The following is a 25,196-nucleotide window of genomic DNA, read 5'->3' on the forward strand; positions in this document are numbered from 1 at the left end:
GTGCAGTCACTCAACCCCGGAGGCTCAGGCCGCCCACGCCCTGGGACAGGGCACTGCTGGACCTCCAGCTGGGTCCTGAATGGCAGCCTCACCTACACATCTGAGCTCTGACCCCTGCCTACACTGAAGATGCCTCTGCCGAGCTCAGCCTCCCACTACCGGCCCAGGGTCCCCAGCCCCCTTGACCCTGCTGTCCCCTGCTGCACTGAATCAGGACGCACTGCAAAAACATCCAGAGCCAGGCTTTAAAGGACCTGGGTTTGGGTGCTTCAAAGGAACCTTTGCTCCAACACATTTAATTTTAAATTCCTAAAATTCGCTGATTTAATTACAACAACTCGAAAGGGGGCTTTGCTCACATGGCATCCTCTGCCCAGCCCCTGGCCATCCCGGCCGCTCCATTTAAACCTGTAACACTCCATCCCTGGACACTCCTGCACTCCCCCGCGCGACCACCACCGTCTGACCACTTGATGCCATGTATCTTCCTTCTTTGCTCGTTGCTCGCCCCCACCCCACCCACACACTAGATCACAGGCTCCATGCAGGCAGGGGGTCTTGTCTGCTTGGTTCACTGTTCTATTTCCCGGCAATTAGTAAGGTATCACTGTGTTGATTGAGTAAATGATGACAGCAGATAACTGACACAGCCCCTGGGGTTCAAAAACCCTGAGGCATTGAATAGCATTTGTATCTTACATACATATATAACATTGAGGATCTCTTATGGACAAGAAAGTCAGAATTTCCAGCCTTGTTTTTATATGGAAACTTCTGCTGGGAAACTGAAACCCCAAGAGGTTAAATGGCTTTTCCAAATGGCACAGAATTCTAGGAGTTTCCTGACTTTGAAAAAGAAATACCTTCCTGTCACTAGGCTAGAAGCCTCTGGGCGAGAGAAGTATCAGACCTAAGAGGCAGAATGCAACAGAGAGGGGTGGAGTGTCTGAGAAAACGCTACAATGAGAGAGAGCAGGAAGAAGAAAGAGGCAGGGCTTCCCTGGTGGCGCAGCGGTTGGGAGTCAGCCTGCCGATGCGGGGGACGCAGGTTCGTGCCCCGGTCCGGGAAGATCCCACGTGCCGCGGAGCGGCTGGGCCCGTGAGCCGTGGCTGCTGAGCCTGCGCGCTGCTCTGCAACAGGAGAGGCCCGTTTAAAGAAAAAAAAAAAAAAGAGGTGAGGTTTGGGGCAGGTGATTGGGTCATGAAGGTGGAGCCCTCAGGAATGGGATTCGCGTCCTTAGAGGACACCCCACAGAGCTCCCCTAACCCTTCCACCAGGTGAGCAAACAGTGAGGACCCAGAAGTCGGTGGGTCCTCACCCCGCCAAGGGCCATGCGGGCATCCTGTTCTTGGACTCCCCACCAGGACCAGCCAGAAAACAAACAAAGGCACGGAGCTGTGTCACGGGGAGAGAGGGGGCCTTAGGAAAGTGAGAGGGAGGGAGGAGAGGTCAAGCTGGAGGTTGAAAACAGCCCCTTTGTCTACCTAAAGGCATCTCGCTCCCTCCTACTAGGAGGGCCCTTTCTAAGCAAGGGTGTTGGATTCTTCTGATCCATAAACGTGGAATATGGTCCCACCAGGTCTCCCTCCTGTGCCTTGTCCTTAAACAGCGCAGCATCCATTAGGACCTTCAAACGTTGGGCACCGAGTCCAAACTCCTCTGTCTCAAATCCATCAGAGAAGCTTTCTAAAGAGGTGTTCCGGTCACCGTGTGTCTCTCGGTCAAAGGAGGCCATGAAGGACCACTGTATCCACAGCTGCTCCCTGGGTTAAGGTCGCCGTGGGCAGAAGAGAGATCTCCCTGGCCCATCCTGCAGGCAATTCAGTCTTTCCCCATCACAAAATAAAGCTCCTCCTGCCTCAGCCACTGGGATGTGTACGTGCAAAGGCACATCCAGGCCTGGAAGTCACACACACACACACACATGCGCGTGCCTGAACGCAGCCGGCCCCCTCACCCACACCATCTGAGCAGAGGCCGTTGGGGGTGGTACTCACTGCGGTGGGACAGGGGGCTGCTGAGGACCGAGTCGGGCAGCAGGCTTCCCGGGGGTCCACTCGTGGAGCAGTGCATGAAGCCATCCTCACAGTAGCTGCAGAGAGGAGGTCACAGCCTGACTTAGACGGATTCCCCACCTCTCACAGGGTGCTCTGGCCCCTCCGGCCGGGCCCCCATCCCATAACCTGGCTGAAACGCGGCTGCTAAGGCCACCAGTGACCTCCACGCCCCTGGACCCAGTGCAACTGTCTTCACTTCTTTTCTCACTTGATCTCCTTCCACATTAGCCATCCCTGTTGCTTCTACAAAAAGGGGGAGGGTGGGAGGGAGGGAGACGCAAGAGGGAAGGGGTATGGGAACATGTGTGTATGTATGGCTGATTCACTTTGTTATAAAGCAGAAACCAGCACACCACTGTAAAGCAATTACACTCCAGTAAAGATGTAAAAGAAAACAAAACATCCCTCCTGGTTTCCGTCCCACTTCGCTGCTTGCTTCTCTCAGGCTCGCTGTAGCTCCGCCCCCCTGCGGACTCAGCCCAGCCTCCCCTCTCCTCCTCCTACTCTGTGTGCCATTTGCAAGTCCAGCCTCAGCTGCCGGGAGGACTCACAGATTCACATCAGCAGCTCCGGTCTCTCCATTGAACTTAAGACCCGCGTATTCAAATGCTTACGTGACAACCACCTGTGCGGCTCCGTGTGCCCAAAACTGAGCTCGCTATCCCCCCTCCAAAGCCAGCTCTCCCCCGGGGCTTGGATTCTTCGAATGAAACCACCATCCATCTAGTTTCACAAACCGCAAACCCGGGGCTCAGCCCTGACACTGCCTTCTCCCCACCCCCTACACCCTATGCATCCCCGAGCCCTGGGCTTGGTGGCTTGAATATCGCCGGAAGCCTCACCCGCCTCCACCTCCACTGCTGAGCCCCACCCCCGTCACCTGGATGGTGCAAAAGCCTCCCGACTGAGGTCCTGCATCTCTCCTCACCTCCCTCCAGAACACATACCTCACGGCAGCCCAACTATCTTTGCAAAACCCAAATCAGATTATGTCACATTCCCGCTTGGAATCCTTCAACAGGCCTTAGGATGGAGGTCAAACCCCTCCCATGGCCTCCCAGGCTCCACACGGTCTGAGCCCTGCTACCAGTCCCCCACCCAGCCCACTGGCCTTCTTTTCATCCTGAAGGTGCATTGCCCCCACTCAAATGCAAACGCTCCTGCACACCTGTTTCCTCTGACCTGACATCACTTACACACACACACACACACACACACACACACACACAAATGCCTTTGTCCCCCCTCCCCATTTCAAGCTTTCATAGACCACATACTTTGCTTCCTACCACACTTGTAACTTTACATGCATTTGAGTTATTATTTGGTTAACATCTCTCTCTGCCACTGGACTATAAGATCCAAGAGGGTAGGGACTTCCCTGGCGGCTCAGTGGTTAAGACACTGAGCTTCCACTGCAGGGGGAGCAGGTTCGATCTCCGGTCAGGGGACTAAGATCCCGCATGCCTAGTGACGAGGCCAAAAAATAGAAGAAAAAAAAAAAGATCCAAGAGGGTAGGAGCCATGGAGGACAGTCCCTCACTCCTCCCCACCGCAAACAAGGCTGTGACTGACATCTTCATACACGTGCCCTACGTGAAGAACTCTGATATATACGCCCAGGTGCGGCTACCAGGTGTGGATGTCCAATTCGCATAGACTGTGCCCCTGGCTCTTGCAGGTACAACCGGACTTGGGTTTGAAGGGAGCAAAGCACCTTCAGGAATCAAGGGAGGCCAGGGCACTGGAGAGGGGACAGGTAGCAGAGGTCAGATCCCATGGGGCCTGGGAGGCCGTGGGAGGGGTCTGACCTTCATCCTAAGGCCTGTTGAGGGGAAGGTTTTGGAAGGATTCCAAACAGGAATGTGACATAATCAGATTGAGATTCTGAAACGATACTGGGAGAGCATCTGAACAAGTCTGTGTCCACCAGGAGCAGGTCAGGGGCCCCATGTCCCACGGCCCTGCCAACCCTTGGCGTTATCCAGATTTCAAATTTTCCTGATCTAACAGATATGCAGTAACGTTTATTGCTTCAGCTGTGCTGATTCTTCAGTGTGTTGTCAGAAGAATAAAAACAGAAATAGAACCCTGGTGATCCGGTGATTAAGAATCCGCCTTCCAATGCAGGGGACGCAGGTTCAATCCCTGGTCGGGGAACTAGGATCCCACATGCTGCGGGGCAACTAAGACCGCTCGCCGCAACTACTGAGCCCACGTGCACTGGAGACCACGTGCCACAACTAGAGAGGAGCCCGTGTGCCGCAACCAAGACGTAACACAGACAAATAAATTAATTAATTTAAAAGAATAAAAATAAATAGCCACAGACAAGCCCTGAGTTCCCTCTGGCTCACATTCTCCCTGAAATCCAGTTTTCTAAATGAAGTGGAAAAACATGATCTATAGCTTTCAGCCCTGGTGCCTGAAGGGGAGGCTGGGAAGAGGAGGTGGTCATGGAGAGGCCACCGATGCCCAAACCCTGAGAAGAGTCTGAAGCCAGGGCTACCCCCTGGCCCTCTGCCCACCCAGGAGCTGCTGTCCCCCCCTCCCCAACCTTCCTTGTGCTTCCGATACGGTAAAACTGGTTATTTTTACCAATAGCAGCCACATTGCTGTCCTCCGAGTCACCCCAGCCCCCTACCCTCCGTCTTCTTTCCTCACCACACTATGAAACAAGGGGGCCACTGTGACCTTCTGATCGCCAAATTCAACAGCCTCTTCTCCATGTAACACGAAGAGTTCAAGGGTCCCTGGGTTCCAGCCACTTGCTGGATGACTCGGGAAAGTGACCATCTCCCTAAGCCTCCAATTCCTTACTAAAAAAGCAAGTCCTGCTCACCTTACAGTGTTGTTTCAAGGTCCCAGAGAGAAACACCTTGAATATTATAGCTCGACAGCTACGCTAAAACAACCACTGGGCGAAGGCCAAGTGCCCAAGCCAACAGAAGATGGTACTGCTCCCCTGGTCCCTTCATGTCCATGAGATGGGCCTCTCCTGGTTCTGCCCTTTCCACTGGCCTTTCTTCTTTGGCCTCTCTCATGGGATCCCCTTTCTCCTCCGCTGGTCCTCTGAACATTCTCACATCTTTGGTCCTCCCCGCTTAGAAGCCTAGCTACTCTCATGGCTGTAACGGGTACCTCCAGCCCAATCTCTTACTCAAGTTCCAAACCCATTAATCCCAGCTCTCGGTTCCACTCATTCACCAAGATGCCCTCGTGGTCACTCAAAGTCATCGAGGCCAAAACCGAACTCATTATCTTCCCTCCACCTACAAAGAGCCCTCTTGCAGTTCTTGGTCTCACTGTTCTCGCAAGCATTCAAGTTCAGAACCCTGGGACCACCTTCAATACACCTCCCCCTCCTCCCAAACATCCTACTGGTCTGTTTACCTTCCCAGAGTCTCTAGCTCCTGACCCTCTCCGTCTTTGCTGCTATTACTTGGCCCACGGCCTTACCTTCCGACCAGACTATGTCAACATCTTCCCACAACTGACCTCATAACTCATGCAGCTTCCAGAACCCACTCCCTAAAACTACACTTTGACCCTATTTGCTCTCTGCTCAAATCCTCCGAGGTCGCACGGCCTACTGCTCAAGCATCAGTCCTCACCTCAACTTCCAAAGGCCGACCCCAACTTCCCCCCAGTCTTATCTTTCCCTCATGCACACATATGTTCCCCCAGAGGACTTACCTTGGTGACTGATGTATGCCTTGTGCATTTTAGACCCTGGACCGCTGTTCCACCCCCAAAACCCTCCACCCCACTTCTGCCAGTAGAATCCTCCTCAAACTCAAACAAAAGTTACCTCCTGCATTGAGTCTTCCCCAATTCCTCCCAAACGGAAGAGGTCCTTCCCTTTTCTGAATGAGCAGGGGGGGTTATGGCTCTGATACGGCAAGTCTACCAAATATAGTTATTTCATCTCAGTAAACATGAATGGTACCTACTTTGTATCAGAACGGTTAGCTACTAGGGATCAGGGCCTAAGATACAGTGTCTACTCTTCAGGAGGTCACAAGTCTAGAGGGGAGATTTAACACATTTTCGCAGCAATCCAGGCCCAATGACCATAACTGTTTTAATACAAGTGCAAACAACCCACTTTGGATATAGGAGATTGGGAAGGATAGCAAATTAATCTCACTGGGGTGATGAGAAAAAGCTTCACACCAAATGCAACGTGCAGACCCTGATTGGATCTTGACTTGGACAAACCAATTGTAAAAAGACATTTTGAGACAAAATCAGGAAAAAGTGAACATGGATTGAATATTGGATGTTATTAAGGAATGATTGTTAATGTTTAGGTTAATAATGGTATTGTGGTTAGATTTATTTTTTTTTAAGTGTTTCTCTGTTGGAAATACATACCGAAGTATTTTCAGATGAAAATAAATAATATCTGAGGTTTTCTTTAAATTATTCCAGCCAAAAAGGGGAGGAAGGGATAGATCAAATCAGAATGGCAAAGTGGTGATAATTATGGAGGCTGGGGCTGGATGCATTAGGGCTCCTTACACTACCCTCTCCAGTTTGATGTCTGAAACTTTCCATAATCAGGACATTTCAACTGGTTTCCCTCGTAGACTGTCAGCTTCTCTGGGTCCCACCCTGTGTCTGGTTCCCCTTCAGGTTACAATCTCTAGCCCAGCACTGGGACAGAACTGGTGCCAATGAGGTGTCTATAAATGTTCTGTTACAAATTTCTTCTGCGACCCTGACGGCCCTGCTGACACTGACCACGCCCAGGGGCCTGGGTGAAGGACGGCAGGAAGCGTGCGGGACCTGCAGCTGTTTTTCTAGAAAAGCATGAAGCAGGTCGGGACGGTGACGCGCCCTTGAGGCAAGGTCGCTACGGTATGTCTTCTCCCGGCTCAAGTGCTTCAGCCTGAGAACACTGACAGGAGGCTGAAGGGGAGGGGGGCGAGGAGAACTGCCATCTTTGGTTCTAGAAAAGGGAAGCTGAGACCTAGTGCAGAGAAATGGGGCTCCACACGTGACAGCTGGCTTGCTGTCCATGACCTACTCCTGCCACCAGCCTGGAGCTCCGCTGCCCTGCACAGCAAGGCAGGCCGAAGACCTGGGTGAAATCTCAGCTTTGCTCCCGACTTGCTGTGCGACGCTGGACGGGCGCTGTCTGTCTCGGGCGTCAGTTTCCCCATCCATGAAATGAAGGACGTGGAGGAACGTTTCCCGGTGCTGCCGTTCCCGAGGTCCCCGGTGCCACCGCTCGACTTACCACATGGTGTGATGGTCCGAGAAGACGTCTTGGGGCTGGAAGATGTCACCGTCGTAGTAACAGGGGCACTGGGCCTTGGGCACGCAGGCCCCGGTCTCATCCAGGTAGAGCCCCCGGGGGCAGAAGCAGCCCTCAAGGCAGACCTCGGTGCATTCCTCATCCGGGTGAGAGACGGAGCGGCAGGTGAGGTTGCAGGGGGTCCCACATTGCAGGTACACCTGGCCTCGCGGGCAGCTCAGCGCTGGGGAGAGAGGGCGGGGGAAGGACGGCCTCAGTGCAGGCATTAAGATGACCAGGACTGCGGCTCTAGGACCGGGGGTGCCACCCCTTTGCCGCCGGGACCCCCCCAGTCATATCCGTACGGTCACCGCCTTCTCTTCCCACTGTGAGCAAAAGTGTGTCTTTATTTTCTCGAACGTCTGTTCTCATCACGGATGTACACGTTTTCTCCTCTGCTTAACCAGGTGGACCGTGCTTTGGGCGTCTCTGAGTTCTCAAAGCCTGGGCCACGGTGGAAATCCTGGTGGATTTCAGGGCTGTGCTCCCTTAACGGAGCATCTACACAACATCCTGCTCTTCACCGGGTCTTATGCCTTGGCTGCCTCTCAAGGCGTTAGATCTCACAGCCCCGCCCCCCCAGCGGTAAGAAACCTGAAACTTAACTTAGGGACCCATCAGGGTCACGCCTCCCAGGTAGAGGCCCAGGCAGGACTGGAACCCAGCTCTCTGTGACCCCCAAAGCTCAGGCTCTTAATTAACCATTATGCTCTAGAGAAGAAATGGTCCCCTGGGAACCAGGCTTTGGGGACGCGCCAGTCACGAAGAGCAGGGACACCCTTAGACCTGCCCCCGCAAAGCAGGCAGCGTCCACCTACCCACAGCCCTCGCCCCACCCCACCCCCGCCTCCCCCACAGAAACGGCACAACAGACACAGGCTGACAAGAAGCACGGCAAGGCGGCAAAGCAGCCAAGGGAGTGAGTGGGCGCCGGGTCCCCAATTCCTGGGTTCAAGTCCCAGGGCCACCTCTAGCTAGCAGGGTCCTCTCGGGAATATAAAAATAACGTCCACCTGGGTCGCTATGAAGGTTAAGTGACTTTAGAGCCGTGCCTGGAAGGTGGTGAACGTCTGCTGCTTTACCGCCCTTGTGATAACAGGGGACATGCAGTCCCAGCCCCACAGGCTCCAGACAAAGGTCCTCTCCTCAGAGGACCCGGCACTGGCGGGTCCTGGCCAGCACTCAGCCCACTCTACACTCACGGCCCTCTCGCGAGCCCCCGATGATGGAATTCTTTACTGGGTGGGCGGGGGGGGCGCGTTGGGGGAGGCCCTTGGCTCTTTCAAAACGCTTTCTCGTTGCTGATCAGCTGTCGTCCAAGAAATGAGAACCTCACCGGGGACACTCCCCCCAGGACCATTAGAACCTTCCCCTCCCTTTTAGAAGCCATTTCTGCAGCAGAAACCCACTGGCGGTGTTCCACAGAAGCTGTAAAGGGAAAGCCTGGCCATGAACCTCAGAAACGGCCAAGCCCTGCAACCTCCCTGCCTACAACTGCTCCGGGGGGTGGTGTGTGAGGGGAGGGGCTTTAATCATATTAGACACAGGCTTTTCTCTGAACCAGCAGAGAAGCTGGGTCACTGGATGAATATTTAGAGCAAAGGCAGATCATAAAGATGGGACGCATCAGGCCATAAAGATGGGAATCCCAATCGATCCACTGAGCCTACGACTACAAGGGCCACTTTCCCCACCCAGGAGGAGCAGGACCAGAGAAGGCTTTTCTCTCTGGGGAGCTGGCTCGGCGCTGTGTGAAACTGCCCCTTCCTCCCCAGAGGTCACGTGCGTCAGTTTAACAGAGGCTGGCCGTGTGTCCACGGCGTGGCAGGGGCCCTGCTGGGCTGGGGGATGCAGAGACGGTCAGACTTGGTCCCCGCCTGCCAGGGGCCCGTGGTCTTGTCTTTCCAAAGGAAACATAAGCAGTTTACAAGGAAAAACATGTGTTGTGCTTCTCCGGGCTCTCCTCGCAGCACCCTGCAGAGCAGCTACGCAATCGGGCCTTGCTCTGGGAGTGTCCCCCGGTGGGTGTGGCCTCTTCTTGGGGATGCAGTTAGTGGTTTAGGGAGTCTGTTTATTTCTCAGGAAGGAAAAATGAGGCGCAGGATGAAGGCAGGAGCCCAGGCATCCTGCCTACCTTCCTCGGGCCTCAGAAGGACAACCCGTGACCACCTGGCTGGTTTTCACTGGTTCAACTCATAGAGACACAGACTCCTCGTGTCCTTCAAAGCCTCCAGGGACAGGTGCTTCCCACCACCCACACTTCCTGCCTCAGGAGCCAGGAAACTCTAAACAAAGCTCAGCGCCCGCTGCTGCGGGGTCAGCTCACCCCCTCTTGTTCTGCTCTGGGCGGAGGTTAAGAACAGCTGCTCCTAAAGTTTAAAGAATGTTCTGGCAAAAGCCCTCCGCGTGCTGGGAGACTGTCCTAAACTAGGAACTCCCTCGGGTGCTGCAGCGCAGGGATAATGCATAATTTCTAACATTGGGGGACAACCAAAGCACAGCCACAGACAGACGCCACTTACTCCAAGTTACGCCCCCAATTTCTGAACAGCAAATGCTGATAAGGGTTTTTGGAGGGTGAAGTAAACCGCTCGAAGCCAGTTACCCAGCGAGGTCCCAGACTCAGTTCTCCCAGCTGTTGGCCCGTGACCCCGTGACCCCCCAGGCTAGAGGGACAGGGGCACAACCTCACACACCTAAACCCTTGTTCCCTTTCATCCTTACTTTGTCTCTGCTTCTTGTTCTTATAAGGTGGCTTAGACTCGAATCCTAAGTTGGCTCATTTGACCCCAAAGAGTGACACTTCTAGAGCCCCTAAACCTAAACTTCTCTTCAAATACATGGTGTTAAGTCCTTTTACCGTTTCTCGTAGTTCCTATTTTCCTGCTCTGTCAGAACCACTGACATTTTGGTCTCCAAACGCATCTACTTCACCCTGTAAATCAGAGTATCCACTAGACCTTATCCTCCTTGAACGCCTTCACCTCTACTCCCAACTATGATTCCACCAACAGAAACGACATTTCTGTCAAGAAAGTGCCTTTTAAAAGCCCGGTCGAGCGCACCGCCTCCAGAAAGCCTTCCTTGGTTACCCTGCCTTAATCTACTAATTCTCTCGCTCGGCGTGACGGGCACCTATAGCAGGCAGGCAGCTTCCACCTGTGCCTCCAAGAGGAAGGTCGAGGCCCTGAAGCGCTGTTACAGCCTCGCCACTAGGTGGCGCGGCAGCGGAGGAGCAGCGGCCGGGGAGGGCACCCACCGCAGAAGCTGGGCTCCCGCCACCCGATGCGCACGCCTCTCCGGGCACAGGCCGCCGCGTAGCTGGCCACCGCGTCGCACAGGCAGTCTCTGCCGTTGGAACAGGAGCACACGTCGTAGCGGCAGTTCTGCAGGTAGGGCAGCGGGCCCACGGCGCCGTGGCAGGCCTTGAACTTGGGCGACGTCAGGATGGCGCAGGACTCGTCCGCGAACCTGGCTGTGGGGAGAGGAGCGGCGGTGGCCCGGGGTCCCGCACGGTCTGAGGCGACCGCAGGCGATGCGCGCGCGGACCCCAGGGTCACCGGCTCCGGCCCCAAACCCCCGTCCCCGCCCCTCCCTCGCTGCAGCAGCGGTAACAACAAATTCTCTCGGGTCTGGGAATCATGGCGATTTTTCTTCCGCAGCCAGTGTACCTTCCCGATGGCTTAAATACATAATCAGCCACACTTCCTAGGGAGAAACGGTTCCCTGATGAGTAAGAGGCTAAGAGGGGGCAGTCGATGTAGGCCTGAGGACGCTACCGCAGACGCATCTGTCCATGGCCAGCCCCGTGCGCCTCTCTTACGAGAATTTAATTGCTGCTGCGAGAGACCGAGAACGTCCAGGGGAAGAACTGCGGGCTACTCTTTTCTTTCCCAGGGTGCAGCCCACGGAGGGTGCTCAATAAAGAGACTTTGAAGAACAAATGATCCGGATGAAGATCATCAAATGCTGATGGGGAAAACAAAGACCCACCTCCCCCCCACGGGGGGCGCACCGTCCACGGAACGCACTGGAACCCGGGGGAATCTCAGGGTTCTGGGGGCGCACCGTCCACGGAACGCACTGGAACCCGGGGGAATCTCAGGGTTCTGGGGGCGCACCGTCCACGGAATGCACTGGAACCCGAGGGAGCTCGGGGCTCCGGGGGCCCCCAGTCCAGGTCTCACATACTCAGACGCGGGTTGAGGCTGCAGGGGTCGCTGGGCTGCTTCCGCAGGTCCTCGCAGTCCGCACGCAGCTTCCAGGCGTTTCCGAAGTGCTCCACCAGGGGCTCCACCAGGCCCGCGGGCGTCAGGAAGTCGTCCCCCTGGTTGCCGTTGTAATTCCCGCACAGGCCGCACGTCCTCCCCGAGTAGACCGGGGACAGCTGCGGGGGACAGACCACCTTGGAGCAGCCGCCAATGCAGCCACAGCTTCCTTGCTCTCATGAGATGGCTTTCATCAAAAGCGATCCCCAGGTGAAAAACAGATATGAATTTAATAAACCACAGCTAAGCCCTAGGCTGCAAAAGAAAATAAAACAGGAACTGCGCTATCTTCACCAGCAGCTCTGTGCCCCCTCTTAAACCCTTAGAGTCAGAGACCTGTCCTGCTGGAAAGGGTTTAGAGATTATCCTGTCACTTAAAGACGGGGACACAGAGAGGGACAGCAACTTGCCTGAGGCCACAGAGCTGCGACCAGTGGATGGGCGGAGCTCGTCACCCTGCCTGTCAGAGGAGATGCCCGGGGGCACGGAGTGCAAAGCCAGCGCCCCTTTCTTGCACACTTATCTCTGCCACACACATGGGCGAAGCAGGCTGAGCTGTTATGGTGCAAGTCTTCTTAGAACACACATTGGGTGACAAAGAAAAACACCTTCCTAACTTCTCTTTGTTTTTTTTTAAATAAACTTATTTATTTTTTTGGCTGCATGGGGTCTTTGTTGCTGTGCACAGGCTTTCTCTAGTTGCAGCGAGCAGGGCCTACTCTTCACTGCGGTGCACGAGCTTCTCACTACGGTGGCTTCTCTTGTTGTGGAGCACGGGCTCTAGGCGCACAGGCTTCAGTAGTTGTGGCACGAGGGCTCAGCTGTTGTGGCTCGCGGGCTCTTGAGCGCAGGCTCAGTAGTTGTGGCGCACGGGCTTAATCGCCCCACGGCATGTGGGGTCTTCCCAGACCAGGGCTTGAGCCCGTGTCCCCTGCATTGGCAGGCGGCTTCTTAAACACTGAGCCACCGTCCCCCTTCCTAACTTCTTGATTTTGACTTGGCCACTGAGCGTCACTGAGGAGAAACGGCCCCGAGCCAAGAGGAGCCCGGGGGTTGTGATCACGGTCAGAGGAGGTGGGGGGTCAGCGAGGACCCGAGGGCAGCCTGCGAGGGTGGTCAGGAGGGGATGCAGGCCACCGGCACGCGGCTTGTTCCCCATGCTTCTGAGTCCGGGGTGCACATTCAGGAACGTTTTGGGGAGTCGAGCCTGGGTCTCTCACACGGTACAGCCGGGGGCATCTGCTCGTCTCTATTGAGGGGGGTCCCGGTTCAAACTGGAGCAGAAGCTGGGACCCCAGGGCCCTGACTCTTGCTCTGCAATTTACCAGAGTTAAACTGTGGCTGCGGAACCTCCCTGTGTTCCGAGACCTGCTCGGGCCGGGCTCCGTGAGGTCATCTCCTGGAGCCCCTTCCAGCTCTGACTTGACAAGATGCAGGATGAACAATCTAGTGAGGGTTCCGAACCCGTATAAGATGGAACCAAGTAAATATCGTTAATAAGGAGGAGGACGGGGCTTCCCTGGTGGTGCAGCGGTTGAGAGTCCGCCTGCCGATGCGGGGGACGCGGGTTCGTGCCCCGGTCCGGGAGGATCCCACGTGCCGCGGAGCAGCTGGGCCCGTGAGCCATGGCCGCTGAGCCTGCGCGTCCGGAGCCTGTGCTCCGCAACGGGAGAGGCTACAACAGTGAGAGGCCCGCGTACCGCAAAAAAAAAAAAAATAAGGAGGAGGACGGAGTGATGTTTCCTCGTTTGCTTGACAGATAGCAAGCGTTGGCACGGCAGGCACCAGCCGTTCCCTGACCTCGCGATGAAAACGGCAATGGTCCCCACCTAGCACTTCCTGCCCCTCCTCTGCCTTCTCGCTCTCGCCAGGATTTATCACCTTCTCACACGTGACACAGTTTCCTTGGTGGTTCTGCTTGCTGTCCGTCTCCCCCCGTTAGAATTTAAACGAAACGAAGCCAGGATTCTGGTCCGCTTTGTTTCACTGTTGGACCTCGGCCACCAGTTCGGTGAGCGGATGCTTGAACGGTGTCTGGACGGATTCGTGAGCGAGCGAGGCTCTCCTCTGGACGCCCACACCCAAGGCCAGCCCCGGCGAGGCGGCGAAGGCGGGGAGGCGTCTGTCCCCTCCCCTCCGTCTCAGTGTCCGCTCTCTTCCCTCCTGGTTCTCAGGCCCTGGAGGCCTCCATGCTCCGCAAGTCGCCTCTGGCACAGCTGCCAGCTCTGCCCTCCCCACCCTCCTCCACTCTCCCGGACCGTCTCCTTGCGTCCCTGGGGCTCGTCTCAGAGGTTGGCTCAGCAAAGGGTTAGGAGGGTGCGTGTGCTCATGGGAGCCAGGCCAGGCTGCCCTCCTCCCCGCCCGGACTGCCTCAACTGTCCAAGCTCAGGGACTCGGAGAATGCACTTGCTCTCTGCTATCTGAAATAGCAGTGTCACTTCTGACAGAATGAAAAGGGTCAGGGGGTCCCTTCTACTCCGCTTGGCCTAATGCCGAGCTGCGCCTGCATCACAGCCAGCGGGGCCCCGCTGCCTGGACCTCGGGGGACCCGTACCCCCCCCACCCCGGGGAGCCGCTGGCAGCTCCTCATCCGGCTGCCGCCTCGGGGGGGTGCCCGCCCCGCCGCTCCGGGCCGTCCCACCTCCAGCAGGTGCCTTCAACTCGGCGGTCCCCCCGAACCCCGGGGTCAGCGTGGGGACACGTTCCCTCCACCCCATCCACAAACGCCCCCGTTCCTCCTCCAGCCGAAACACACAGCACGTTCCCCAGGCCCCGGGGTCGTCTGGCCCGTCCTGAGTCTCGAGCAGGGAAGGCCTCTTCTCTTTAGCCAAACCGACCAAACGCAGCCCCAGAGATAACCCTCCATCTCATTCCCACAGAAACGAGTCCCCCTTCTCTCCTCAGAGGAGACACAGAAACCTGAGGCAGGGAGGACGGCCACCCAGGACAAGACCGAGATACTGTGCGCCTGCTGAAGGGGGGAGGGGCACCTGGCAGATCCAGAGCACCCTCTCGGTGTGGTGGGAGATGCCTGAGAAAGTGGGACAGCTCACGGGGGCACCTCCCTTGAAGACCAGGGTCCAGGAGACCCAAGTTCTGCTCTCCCTCTGTAACGAAATGACTGGGGCTCGCTTTCCTGCTCCAGAAAAGATAGGATCTTTATTCCCAACTGTACCTGAGGGGTTGATAAGATCTCCAAAAACCTTCACGTTCTACCGTGTGTGGTCACGGTTTTGTTTTGTTATAAAAGCAAAAAGAGGCGTTAATTTGGAACTTTCTCAGGGCCTTCAAAGGCAAGAGAAAGAACATGACATCACGAGGATGGAGGACACCAGGACATCATCGAGGACACCCCGGCGCCCATCACGGGATCATACCGAGGGCCTATGGAACACGGGACCCCCGGAAGCAGGAGGGGGGGACTCTCCGGGGACCCTAATGTGCTCAGGGCGGGGATTCTCAACGTGTGCACGCGGGACCCGTGGCAGGGGGTGATCCCTGAGACCCTTTCAAAGGGTCCACGAGGCCAAAACTATTTTCAAAATCATACAAAAACGTTATTTGGCTTTTTCCCTCTCATTCTGTACAAGCGCGCAGTGGAGCTTTCCAGAGTCTGCACGACATGTAATATTGCAGAAGATTGAACCCAGAAGCAGATGAGACTCCAGCTGTCTTCCATTAAGCCAGCCATTAAAGAAATTTGCAGAAACATAAAACAATGGTATTCTCACTACCTAATTTTGTTTTGGAAAACAGATTTTTTTAATGTTTATGTCAATGTGTAGTCGCTTTACTATTTGTTATTTTTTAATGAATGAATAAATGTCTCTGATTTAATTTCTAATCTGGTAAATATCAATAGCTATAACCTCCATAAAAGAGCTCTGGGTTCTCCATAACTCTGAAGAGTGCAAAGGTATCTGAAGACCTAAAACTGAGAAGCGCTGGTCTGGCGTGGGGGACACTGCCCGGGGAGCGAATCGGGCAGTCCTGGGTGTGCCTCCCAGCCCCCATGAGCCTTGCCTGAAATGGCAGTGACAATACCTTCTAGGGGAATTTCCAGAGGGAAAAAATGTATCTGGAAGCCCTGTGAAATACTTGGCTCCCTCTCCAAGCGTGACTCTAGGGCCACAGAAAGCAGAGGAAGTGGCCCCTAGGCTGCAGAGGCCCCGCGGCCAGGGGAGCGATTTGGTAGTTCCCAGGACAACGTTTCACAGGCAGTGGGTGTACACGACACAGGGTCTTGGCTGTGAGTCCCACGGTGGGCCCCCCGCCCCGGGGAACACCCCCTGATTCCAGGCCTTGTTGCAGCCAGGAGCCTGGGCAGCAAATCAACTGCTTCCCCAGCCCCGCATGAGCCCACCCAATCTGGAGGCCCTTGGGGTACCAGAGCCCAGCACCCGGGAACCCCCGGGGTGAACAAGGGGCATCCAGACAGCAGACACCAGCCTCTCATACACAGAGAGGGCTGTTCCTCACTCTGGGGGCGCAGGGCCGGGGGAGAAAGGAATTCCCCTCCCACCCTTGAGCTCTCCCCACAGAGCACAACGGGGGACTTTGTAAGGTCCGGCTGCAGGGTGGCCGTGCTCAGGAGGGCACCTACCTTCACCAGCAGCCTCCCGCGGCCGTCCCACTCTATCTGCAGGTCCTCCCCGTAGCTGAGGTGCACGGAGGCCATCACGGTGTGCTGGATGCGGAGGTCACCTGGAACCCAGCAAGGACGGGATTTAGGCTAAGGTGGGGAGAGGGCAGGAGAGCGGCAGGGAGATGGACCCTAGGGAAAGACGGGGTATCTCACAAAGGACTGTAGCAATGAAAGCAGTGAGTTAGGGGGCAGCTGGGGATGTCCATGAGGCTTAAGGTGCGGGGGTGGTCTCAGAGGCAAGGTGAGCAGGGTGGGTGTTGTGCAAATCGGGCTCCCCCAGGAAGGCGCCTCCATATCTATCCCTGCTGTGGCCTGCCATTCCCTATACTGCCACAAGGGGGCAGCAGAGGCTGCTGCAGCCTTAGCTGAGGCAGGTGCGCTAAGCCTGGTTCTGTTTTCCATTGAACCCCTAACCCCTGAGCATTTCCTGGGCCCCTCCGCTGTTGCACATGCTTCCAGGCTAAGTTACTCAGTCCTCACGGCTGAGTGGTGCTGTGTGCACAGCTGAAACGGCAGTTTTCTCTGGGGAAGAGGTAGGAGGCAATCCTCTTCCCTGGAGAGACACACGTAGCATTAACACACATAGGCAGCCTCAAGTTCACTATGTGCCAAGCCGGGGTAACGGGCCATGGGCTGGCCAGCGGTCCTGAAGAAGAAGAAGAAGAGGGGAGGGGTCTGGGAGCCCCTTTGAGGGTGAAGGTTGGAAATAGGCTGTGCAAAATGGCGCATAACCACCTGGCAAAGTCACTGAACAGGTAGATTTTCCCACAGGTCACGGGGTCATCTGGCTTTGCCCCATGACATCTTGGGGTGTGACCCATCACCAGCCACCCCGCCCCCAGCCAGCTTCCTCTGCTCCCCCTCCTCCTCCTCCAGGAAGGCTTCCTTTCTTGCAGGAGGCAGGCCGGGACACCCAGCCTGCCCTCCAAAGTTAGCTCCCCTGCACATTTGCGCAGAAGAGGTGGCAGCGAGCACTGCTGAGGGGCGGGGGCGCTGAGGGTGAGCTGGGTGGGGGGCCTGTGAGGGAGGAGGGCACCCACCTTGCAGGAAGGGGATCTGGACGTCCTGACCATCCATGGCAACTCCTCCCCCGTGCTTCAGCTTCACGACGTTGCTGTGCTGGCTGGGCAGGCGGACGGTGACGGAGCGGGTGCAGACCGCGTCGGGGTCGTCGGCACACTGCCGGGAGGGGCACGCCGAGGGACGTCACCAAACCCCTGACAGCCCCGCGGCCCAGCCCCCGACCCATCCACTCGGGGAAAGCCCTCCACCCACGCAGCCCTTCTCACACGGAACCACTCCCGGGTCCCAGAACCATCTCTGGGAAGGGCCCGGGGGTTATGCCACAGAGAGGCCCAAAGCCCAGGCCTCCGCCCGCCCAGCGCCACGCTGCTCTGGTCCTTTATCAGGATTCTAGGCCTTGCTTGCCCTTGTTCCACAGGGGCTCAGGGTCCTCAGGGGAGCCCTGTGCGCCCTGTCTGTCCTCCCCTTTGCTCGGTTGTCCAGAGGAAGGACACGCACACAGGGCCATCTTGCCCCCCTCGCCCCCGCGGTTGCCCTGGGGCTGCCTGGCGAGGCTCACCTGGACAGTCTCTATGACGATGGAGAAGGAGTGGTCCTGGCAGTCCCGGGCCAGCAGGTACTGGCAGACCCCACTGAAGGTAAAGTGCCTGTTGTCAAAGCTCTTGAAGTGGGATTGCCCTGTGATGAGACATTCCCCTGGGGGGCACAGGGGAGGGGAGAGTGGGTGTCCCAGCGGGTCCCCTGGCGGGACACAGGGGAGGGGAGAGCGGGTGTCCCAGCGGGTCCCCTTGGGGGACACAGGGGAGGGGAGAGCGGGTGTCCCAGCGGGTTCCCTGGGGGACACAGTGGAGAGGAGAGAGGGTGTCCCAGTGGGTCCCCTGGGGCACACAGGGGAGGGAAGAGCAGGTGTCCCAGCGGGTCCCCTGGGGCACACAGGGGAGAGGAGAGCGGGTGTCCCAGCGGGTCCCCTGGGAGACACAGGGGAGGGGAGAGCGGGTGTCCCAGCGGGTCCCCTGGGGGACACAGGGGAGGGGAGAGCGGGTGTCCCAGCGGGTCCCCTGGGGGACACAGGGGAGGGGAGAGCGGGTGTCCCAGCGGGTCCCCTGGGGGACAGAGGAGAGGGGAGAGCGGGTGTCCCAGCGGGTCCCCTGGGGCACACAGGGGAGGGGAGAGCGGGTGTCCCAGCGGGTCCCCTGGGGCACACAGGGGAGGGGAGAGCGGGTGTCCCAGCGGGTCCCCTGGGGGGATGCCCCTCCCCGCAGTCTGCAAAGGGGCTCCACAGGAGGAACCTATTCGGGCCCCACCCCTCTGGCCCTGAGAGGTCAGGGCCGGTGGGTCAGTTCCACTCCCCAGGGGAGTGACGGCCACACCCAAGGCGTGGCAGAGCCAGACCAGAGCCCGTGGCTCGGGCTCTGCGCTCTCGGTCCACCACGGCCCCCAGCCCTTCCCCACGGCTGCTCCAGGTTCTGGCTCTGCTGGGGCCTTTCTCTGCGCTGCCATTGCGGGCACTCCCCACTCCACGAGAGTCCCTGAGGGCACGAGGGCAGAAAGGCCACCAGCGCAGTGACGGGGGAAGGGGGAGCCCAGCAGTGCAGGGGCCAGGACCCACTCCTCACCCCCTCGCCAGCCGGGGGGCCGCCCTCAGGCCTCCTCCTGGGCAAATCCAGGCTGTGACTTCAGCTGGGGCCAGTGGGGGCCCAGGACCCCATCTGCCCATGACCCCACCACTGCCCGAGCCAGCTGACGCGTCCGGGGGTGGGTACGAGGACGTCCCGGCGTCACCCCACCACTCGAGCCCTGGACGTGCACCCACCCAGCAGCTACTCCGCCCTCCCAGGCCCCAGTGCCGGCGCGTGGTGCCGGCCCAGTGCACCTCGGACCATGGGTCGTCCGTGCTGGGGCAGGGGGGCTTTGCTAACGCCGCCAGTGACTCCCCACTGGCCCGACCCCAGCTCAGCCCACAGCGGACCCAGTGAAGCCAAGGCCGGCATCTGGAACCCCCCCCCCCCAGCCTCCCTTTACCTGTTTCCTCTCCTCCTTGCCTTCTACTCTATAGAGAAAGAAAAGCAGGCACCCACCATAGCCATTCCATAAAGTAGGGGCCCTCCTTCCCCTCCCAGTCCCCCTGGCCTCCAAACAGCAGAGAATCACCCTCCATAGCACCCCTCTGCTCTGCACCCCAAGTGCCCCCTAGGAGGGTCCTACAGCCAGTCCCACTTGGACCCATGCCTGCCACCTCATGCCCAGATTTGCACTGAAAGACACAGCAGGCAGGGGGGCGGGGGGTGGGGGTGGCAGGACCAGCTTTGGGTCCAGATGTGGCCCTGCCCTTGGTATGTGCTGGGAGGCAGGGGGAGGGCGAGTAGCCCCAGGTTACAGTGAGTGTCCCTCTGCCTGGTCCCCAGAGCGGCTAACCCCTTCTAAGATGGCGTGGGCCGGGGGGGGCACACTCAGCCCAGAGAAATCAGGAGAAAATAGGGAGGCCCCACATCGTCCTCGGCAGCATCACCTTCTGTGATAAGAAGGACTATACGTGTCTCTGTCCCTGATTCGTGACACAGAGCTTCTAGAGCCCTAGGAATGTCCTGGGTGAGAGGAGCATCTTTTGATCTAATGAAGCCACTCTTTTTTTGTTGTTGTTTGTTTGTTTGTTTGTTTGCGGTACACGGGCCTCTCACTGCTGTGGCCTCTCCCATTGCGGAGCACAGGCTCCGGACGCGCAGGCTCAGCGGCCATGGCTCACGGGCTCAGCCGCCCCGCGGCATGTGGGATCTTCCCGGACCGGGGCACAAACCTGCGTCCCCTGCATCGGCAGGCGGACTCTCAGCCACTGCGCCACCAGGGAAGCCCTGATGAAGCCACTCTTAGCGGGTCCCTCAAGAGCTTCAGGATGGGAACTGGTTACAGAAAGACCTAAGTATGATTAGAGGGTTGGGACTTTCAGTCCCATCCCCCAAACTCCAGGGAAGGGAGAGGGGCTGGAGATTGAGTTAATAATCAACCAGGCTTAGGGACTTCCCTGGCCGTCCAGTGGTTGGGACTTGCCTTCTAACGTGAGGGTGTGGGTTCGACCCTTGGTCGGGAAGCGAAGATCCCACATGCCTGGCGGCCATAAAAACAAAACATAAAACAGAAGCAACATTGTAACAAATTCAATAAAGACTTTAAAAATTGGTCCTCATCAAAAAAAAAATCTTTAAAAAAATAATCATCATCAGTCATGCTTATATAGTAAAACCTCCATAAAAACTCTTATTAAACAACAGAGTTGGGAGGGCTTCCAGGTTGGTGAACATATTTACACGTAGGACACCCCAACTCCACAGGGACAGAAGCTCCTGCGCTCAGCGCCCGTCCAGAGCTCACCCTGCGTACACCTTCATCGGGCTGGTCATTTGTCTCCTTTATAATATGTTTTGTAATAAACCAAGAAGTAAAGTGTTTGCCTGCGTTCTGTGAGCCATCCTAGCAGTTATCAGAGCTGGCATCAAACGCAGAAGCACTTGGACAGAGCCCTTCACCTGCGGGGGGTCAGTGCTAATTCTGGGTAGTCAGGGTCAGAACTGAACTGAATCGCAGGACACCCGGGTGGTGTACAGAAAGTCGGAGGACTGGTTGTTGTTGGGGGGAAACACACACACACGCGGTGTCAGAAGTGTGAGTAGAAGCAGATCGTGCCCCCCCGCTGCACTGCCCCACGAGAAGGGCATGAGTGAGGGGTCACTGTTTACGGAAGTCGGAGCAGAACAGGTAATGAGTTAGGGGCCAGGGTCATGCAGGCTGACTGTAGCCGCAGCGCTGGAATTCCAAATCCACGGTGTCACAAGGAAGTCTTTTTAAAATGGCTGTTTTTCGGAAGCCACCGTCATTCTACAAACAGAATGACATGGCCCTTTGTATCACCTGTCTTGACCCCACTGCAGTGCCATGGGTGGGAATTCCTCCCCCAATCTCTCTTTGTTTTCTCATCAGGACTCTTATCTGAGTAAGGAATTAAACTTGCATTATCTCTGACAATGCTCAGGAAAAGAGGGGTCGAAAGCAAAACTTCTGGGTCAGAATCTAATCCTCTGATCTGATTTCCTGCTCTGACCTCCCCCGACTGGCGTTCTGGAGTTTCTCGGGAATCAGAAATCTAAATACTGTTATTATATTTAGCTTATCTCCTTGGTGCAACTGAGGGGTGGGGCTGACCACACGGGAAACCCAGGAACACAGCTGAGTGAGGTGCTAGGGAGCCGCGGGCCCGGGGGTGCTGGAACAGGAGCCAGGAGGATGGGCCACACGGTGACACTCGCCCAAGCTCTGCCCAGAGGCCCCCAAGATGCCCAAGTTCTGCCAAGAGGATGCCCAAGACAGTCCCAGCCAGCTGGTCAGCAAAAGGCAGCCTGACAGGCCGCTGGCCGCCACTGGATGCAGCAGGTGGGCAATAAAAGTTCGGTGAACGCATGCAAAGCAGGTGTTTCTTAAAATAGCAAATAGCATAAAACCAAGAACAGCCAGAAGTTAAAGCAAGTCCACTACATGAATAAGAATCCTCCCTCATGGAAAGAAAGAAGAGAAAAAACGTCTCTCCTTTGATGGAAACATGTTACCTCTTCTAAATAAGCCCTTCTTTTCGCAGGACAGGAGCCTCCATGGGGCCGTTCTGCTCAGCTCATTGGCTTCTACCCTTTTCCCTGTGGCTACAGAAAGGCCAGCCCACAGGCCTTCTGCAAAGCACCTCAGGCTTCCTCCCAGCATAAATGTTCACCAACGCCTGCCTCTAAATCACATTAACAAAATCTCAACCGAACATGCAAGACGCGTTTCTAAGTGCTCCACGGGCACTACCTCACTGACTGCTCCGGTGAGGCTGGCATTATTATTCCCAGTTTACAGAAGAGAAAACCGAGGCACAGAGAAAATCTCGCCCAAGGCCCCAGAGTGGCCCAAGAGGAATTTGAACATGGGCGTTCTATCGGACTCCAGAGTTCATAGTACTTGACACCAGCCAGTACTGCCGTATGGGTTGGCTGCAGTTTCCAATAAGCTTCATTTCATGGGGATACCGGGCACGCGTAGTAAGTGCCGAGGAGCCCAGGTACATCCAGGTCTGGACACGGAGAAAGCAGAGGAAAAGGCGATGCAGGGCCTGGCCTGAGGGAGGTCTGGTGAGACTGCAGGAGCCCCAACGTGGGCCACGGGAGACTCGCCATGAACTCGGGCAGTCGGATCCCCCAGGTGAGAGCATGTTCTTACTGGAGGGGTACCATCCTGGTTTACTCATCACTCACCCCCTGAGCCAGGGAGGTAGTGTATCTTCCTTCCCAGGGGTTTCAGAACAGCCAGCTTGAATCCCAAGGCTGAATGGCAGGGATGGCTTAGAAGGCATCAGAAATTATCCCTAAAGAATCAGATGAGCAAATGCATTGCACCAAGGTCCTCCCTCCCGCTCCAGACCAGGCAGGCGCGTGGGCCTCCACGCCACCAAGCCCAGGGATGGCTCAGGCTCTGTCTGTCTTGCCTCCTGTCCCACCTGTCCCAGCCACACCCTGCTTTGCACCACCCCTCCCCATCCCGGGCTCCTTCCTTCGTGGTGTCTCCCGTCCTGCTCTGACCCTGCTTAACGCAACAGCTGTGGCTGTGACGATGAAAACAGCTAATGTCTACCGAGTGCTTGCTGTGCGTCAAGTAACCACAGCTCTCATGGGACGAAGCTGCCGTTATCACCCTACCTGACAGAGGAGGAAACTGAGGCTGCACATGGTTAAGCAGTTTGCCAAAAGTCACCCAGCTAGTAAGTGGTGGAACCGGAACTCCGACCAGGCTGAGTCCGCAACCCATGCTCCCAGCCCCGGGACCATGCTACCTTCCCACGTTCGCAGGACTTGGGCCACAGACAAACTTCGCAGCTCCAGAAGAGTATCTGCCACACTCCTCCGTCAGGGGTTTGAAATTCTGTCACCAGAGCTTTATTTGTTTGAGGAATAGTCCCTGTTAACAGGCATGCTCCTTCCTCATTGATCCTAACCAAACAGTTATGATTCAGTGGGAGCTAAACTAGCAGAGCCCCGGGCACCTGGGGCTGCCCTAATCCTAACCAGAACAGAGGTGCGCCAGGGGCAGGGAAGACCTAAGGAGCATGTAACAGAAGCTCCAGCCCCCTGCATGCAGACTGATGCTCTCCTCAGCGATTTTGTTCTCCCTCCCACTCCCAAACGGGAGGTTCTCTGTGCTAGGCAGACTCTAAGGTGCCCCCCTCCACGGTCCCCACCTCCTGTGTTCTCATCTTGTGTGATGCCCTCACCTTGAATGCAGGCCGGACACGTGGTCTTGTTTCTAGCGAATATAATAACAGCAGAAGTGAAAGATGTCACTTTGGAGAGCAGGTTTTTAAAAGACTGTGGCTTCTGTCTTGGCTGCTCTGCCTCATTCTCTCTGAGGTCACTCACCCTACAGGAAGCCAGCTGTCATGTCATGAGGCAGCCCCAAGGGGAGATGCACAAGGTGAGGGACCAAAGGCCTGGCCGCCATCACGTGAGTGAGCTTCAGAGCGATTCCCTTCGCTACAGAGGAACCTTCAGATGAGACCACAGCCCCGGTCAGCAACTTGACTGCAATTTCATGAGACATCTTGAACCAGAGGTACCCAGCTAAGCCACATGCAGATTCCAGACGTACAGAAACTCTGAGATAATAGACGTTTGTTGTTTGCTAACTTTGGGGCCCATCTGTCATACAGCAATAGACAACTAGTACACTCTCATCTTACTCCAGGGAATCAAAACCCAGATGTCTCTTTCTAAGAATCACACACAATGTCAGCTCCTCCAGGGACTGCAGAGAAGCCCCAGCCTGCCCTTTGCTTTACTAGCAGAGCCAGACATATCCCCTTCCAGAACCTTCCCATCAGAAGCTCTGCCAGCAATCTTCACCCTGGGAGATAAGACAGCCCCCCTGCCAGCTGACTCTCGGCAAGTGTAGAAATATGCTGTGTGCTACAGGTAGAAATGGACAGGGAGGCAAGGACCAACTAAGCTCCAGATCCAGAAAAAGAGGGTCAGGGCTTTGAACGTGCAGAGCAAGAGGTTATTGGTTGTGTTGGCACAATATCAAACCACTCAGTAGACCTCAGAGTTGGAACTAGCTCTCTTCCCATCAAGGCATCAAGAAAATTTCGTGCATCCTCAGCAAACTTACCATCCAAATTTTGAACTGAAGACCAGGGGATTACATTGTCTACTCCAGACTAAGCATTCCATCATATACACAGTGGGCTTTTAAATAATTGTTGGATGGATGGATGGAAGGGTGGATGGATGGATGGATGGGTGGATGGATGGGCGGGTGGATGGGTGGGTAGATGGATGGATGACTGGATGGTTGGACTGATTGTTAGGTGGTTGGGTGGATGATTAAATGGTAGGTGGATGGATGGATGGATGGTTAGATGGTTGGACAGGTGATTGGATAGATGGATGGATGAATGGTTGGAGGGATGGATGGAAGGAAGACCCTCCCTATAGAAAGTTGTTATTAAGAATTCCTAATCTAGTAGTCAATCTGACAAAACACAATAAGCTAAATTCCTAATTCCACCCACTGTACCTCATAGATCTTATACAATAAATGCTTATTATTTAGATATTAAAAGTTTTTTCACAGGTCCATTACATCGACCTCATGGCTTTCAAATGACTCTTTAGGTCTGTTCACAGGGTATGACTATGTTAAATTGGAGCGCTGATAGCACTTGCAAGAGCATCTTTTGTTCTTTGTGCTCCCTTCAAGAATTGCACAGAAGATAAACGGCTGGTTGGCCATCCCTGTGCCAGACTAATTGACTTAGTCCTGGGGCCCACTTTCCATCTAATTTCCATCTAGTTCCAGAATTTTCCCAGTATAGTGGGCACTGTAT

The 25,196-nt window shown here is 56.1% G+C and overlaps 1 protein-coding gene across 2 annotated transcripts in view; it reads right to left on the bottom strand.

Annotated features, from left to right (window-relative positions):
• The window catches only part of VWF (von Willebrand factor), a 134,470-nt gene that overhangs the window by 68,306 nt on the left and 40,968 nt on the right, over positions 1-25,196 (bottom strand). For both annotated transcript variants that reach the window (XM_059082366.2, XM_067008591.1), the window contains exons 11-17: positions 17,856-17,992; positions 17,314-17,452; positions 16,232-16,332; positions 11,552-11,747; positions 10,620-10,835; positions 7,304-7,544; positions 1,999-2,093 (exon numbers count right to left, since the gene is read on the bottom strand). In XM_059082366.2, the coding sequence (XP_058938349.1) occupies positions 1,999-2,093; positions 7,304-7,544; positions 10,620-10,835; positions 11,552-11,747; positions 16,232-16,332; positions 17,314-17,452; positions 17,856-17,992 (1,125 nt within the window). The remainder of the gene's footprint in view (positions 1-1,998; positions 2,094-7,303; positions 7,545-10,619; positions 10,836-11,551; positions 11,748-16,231; positions 16,333-17,313; positions 17,453-17,855; positions 17,993-25,196) is intronic.

This window comes from Kogia breviceps, chromosome 12 (assembly GCF_026419965.1).
Source record: "Kogia breviceps isolate mKogBre1 chromosome 12, mKogBre1 haplotype 1, whole genome shotgun sequence".
Classification (NCBI taxonomy): Eukaryota; Metazoa; Chordata; class Mammalia; order Artiodactyla; family Physeteridae; genus Kogia; species Kogia breviceps.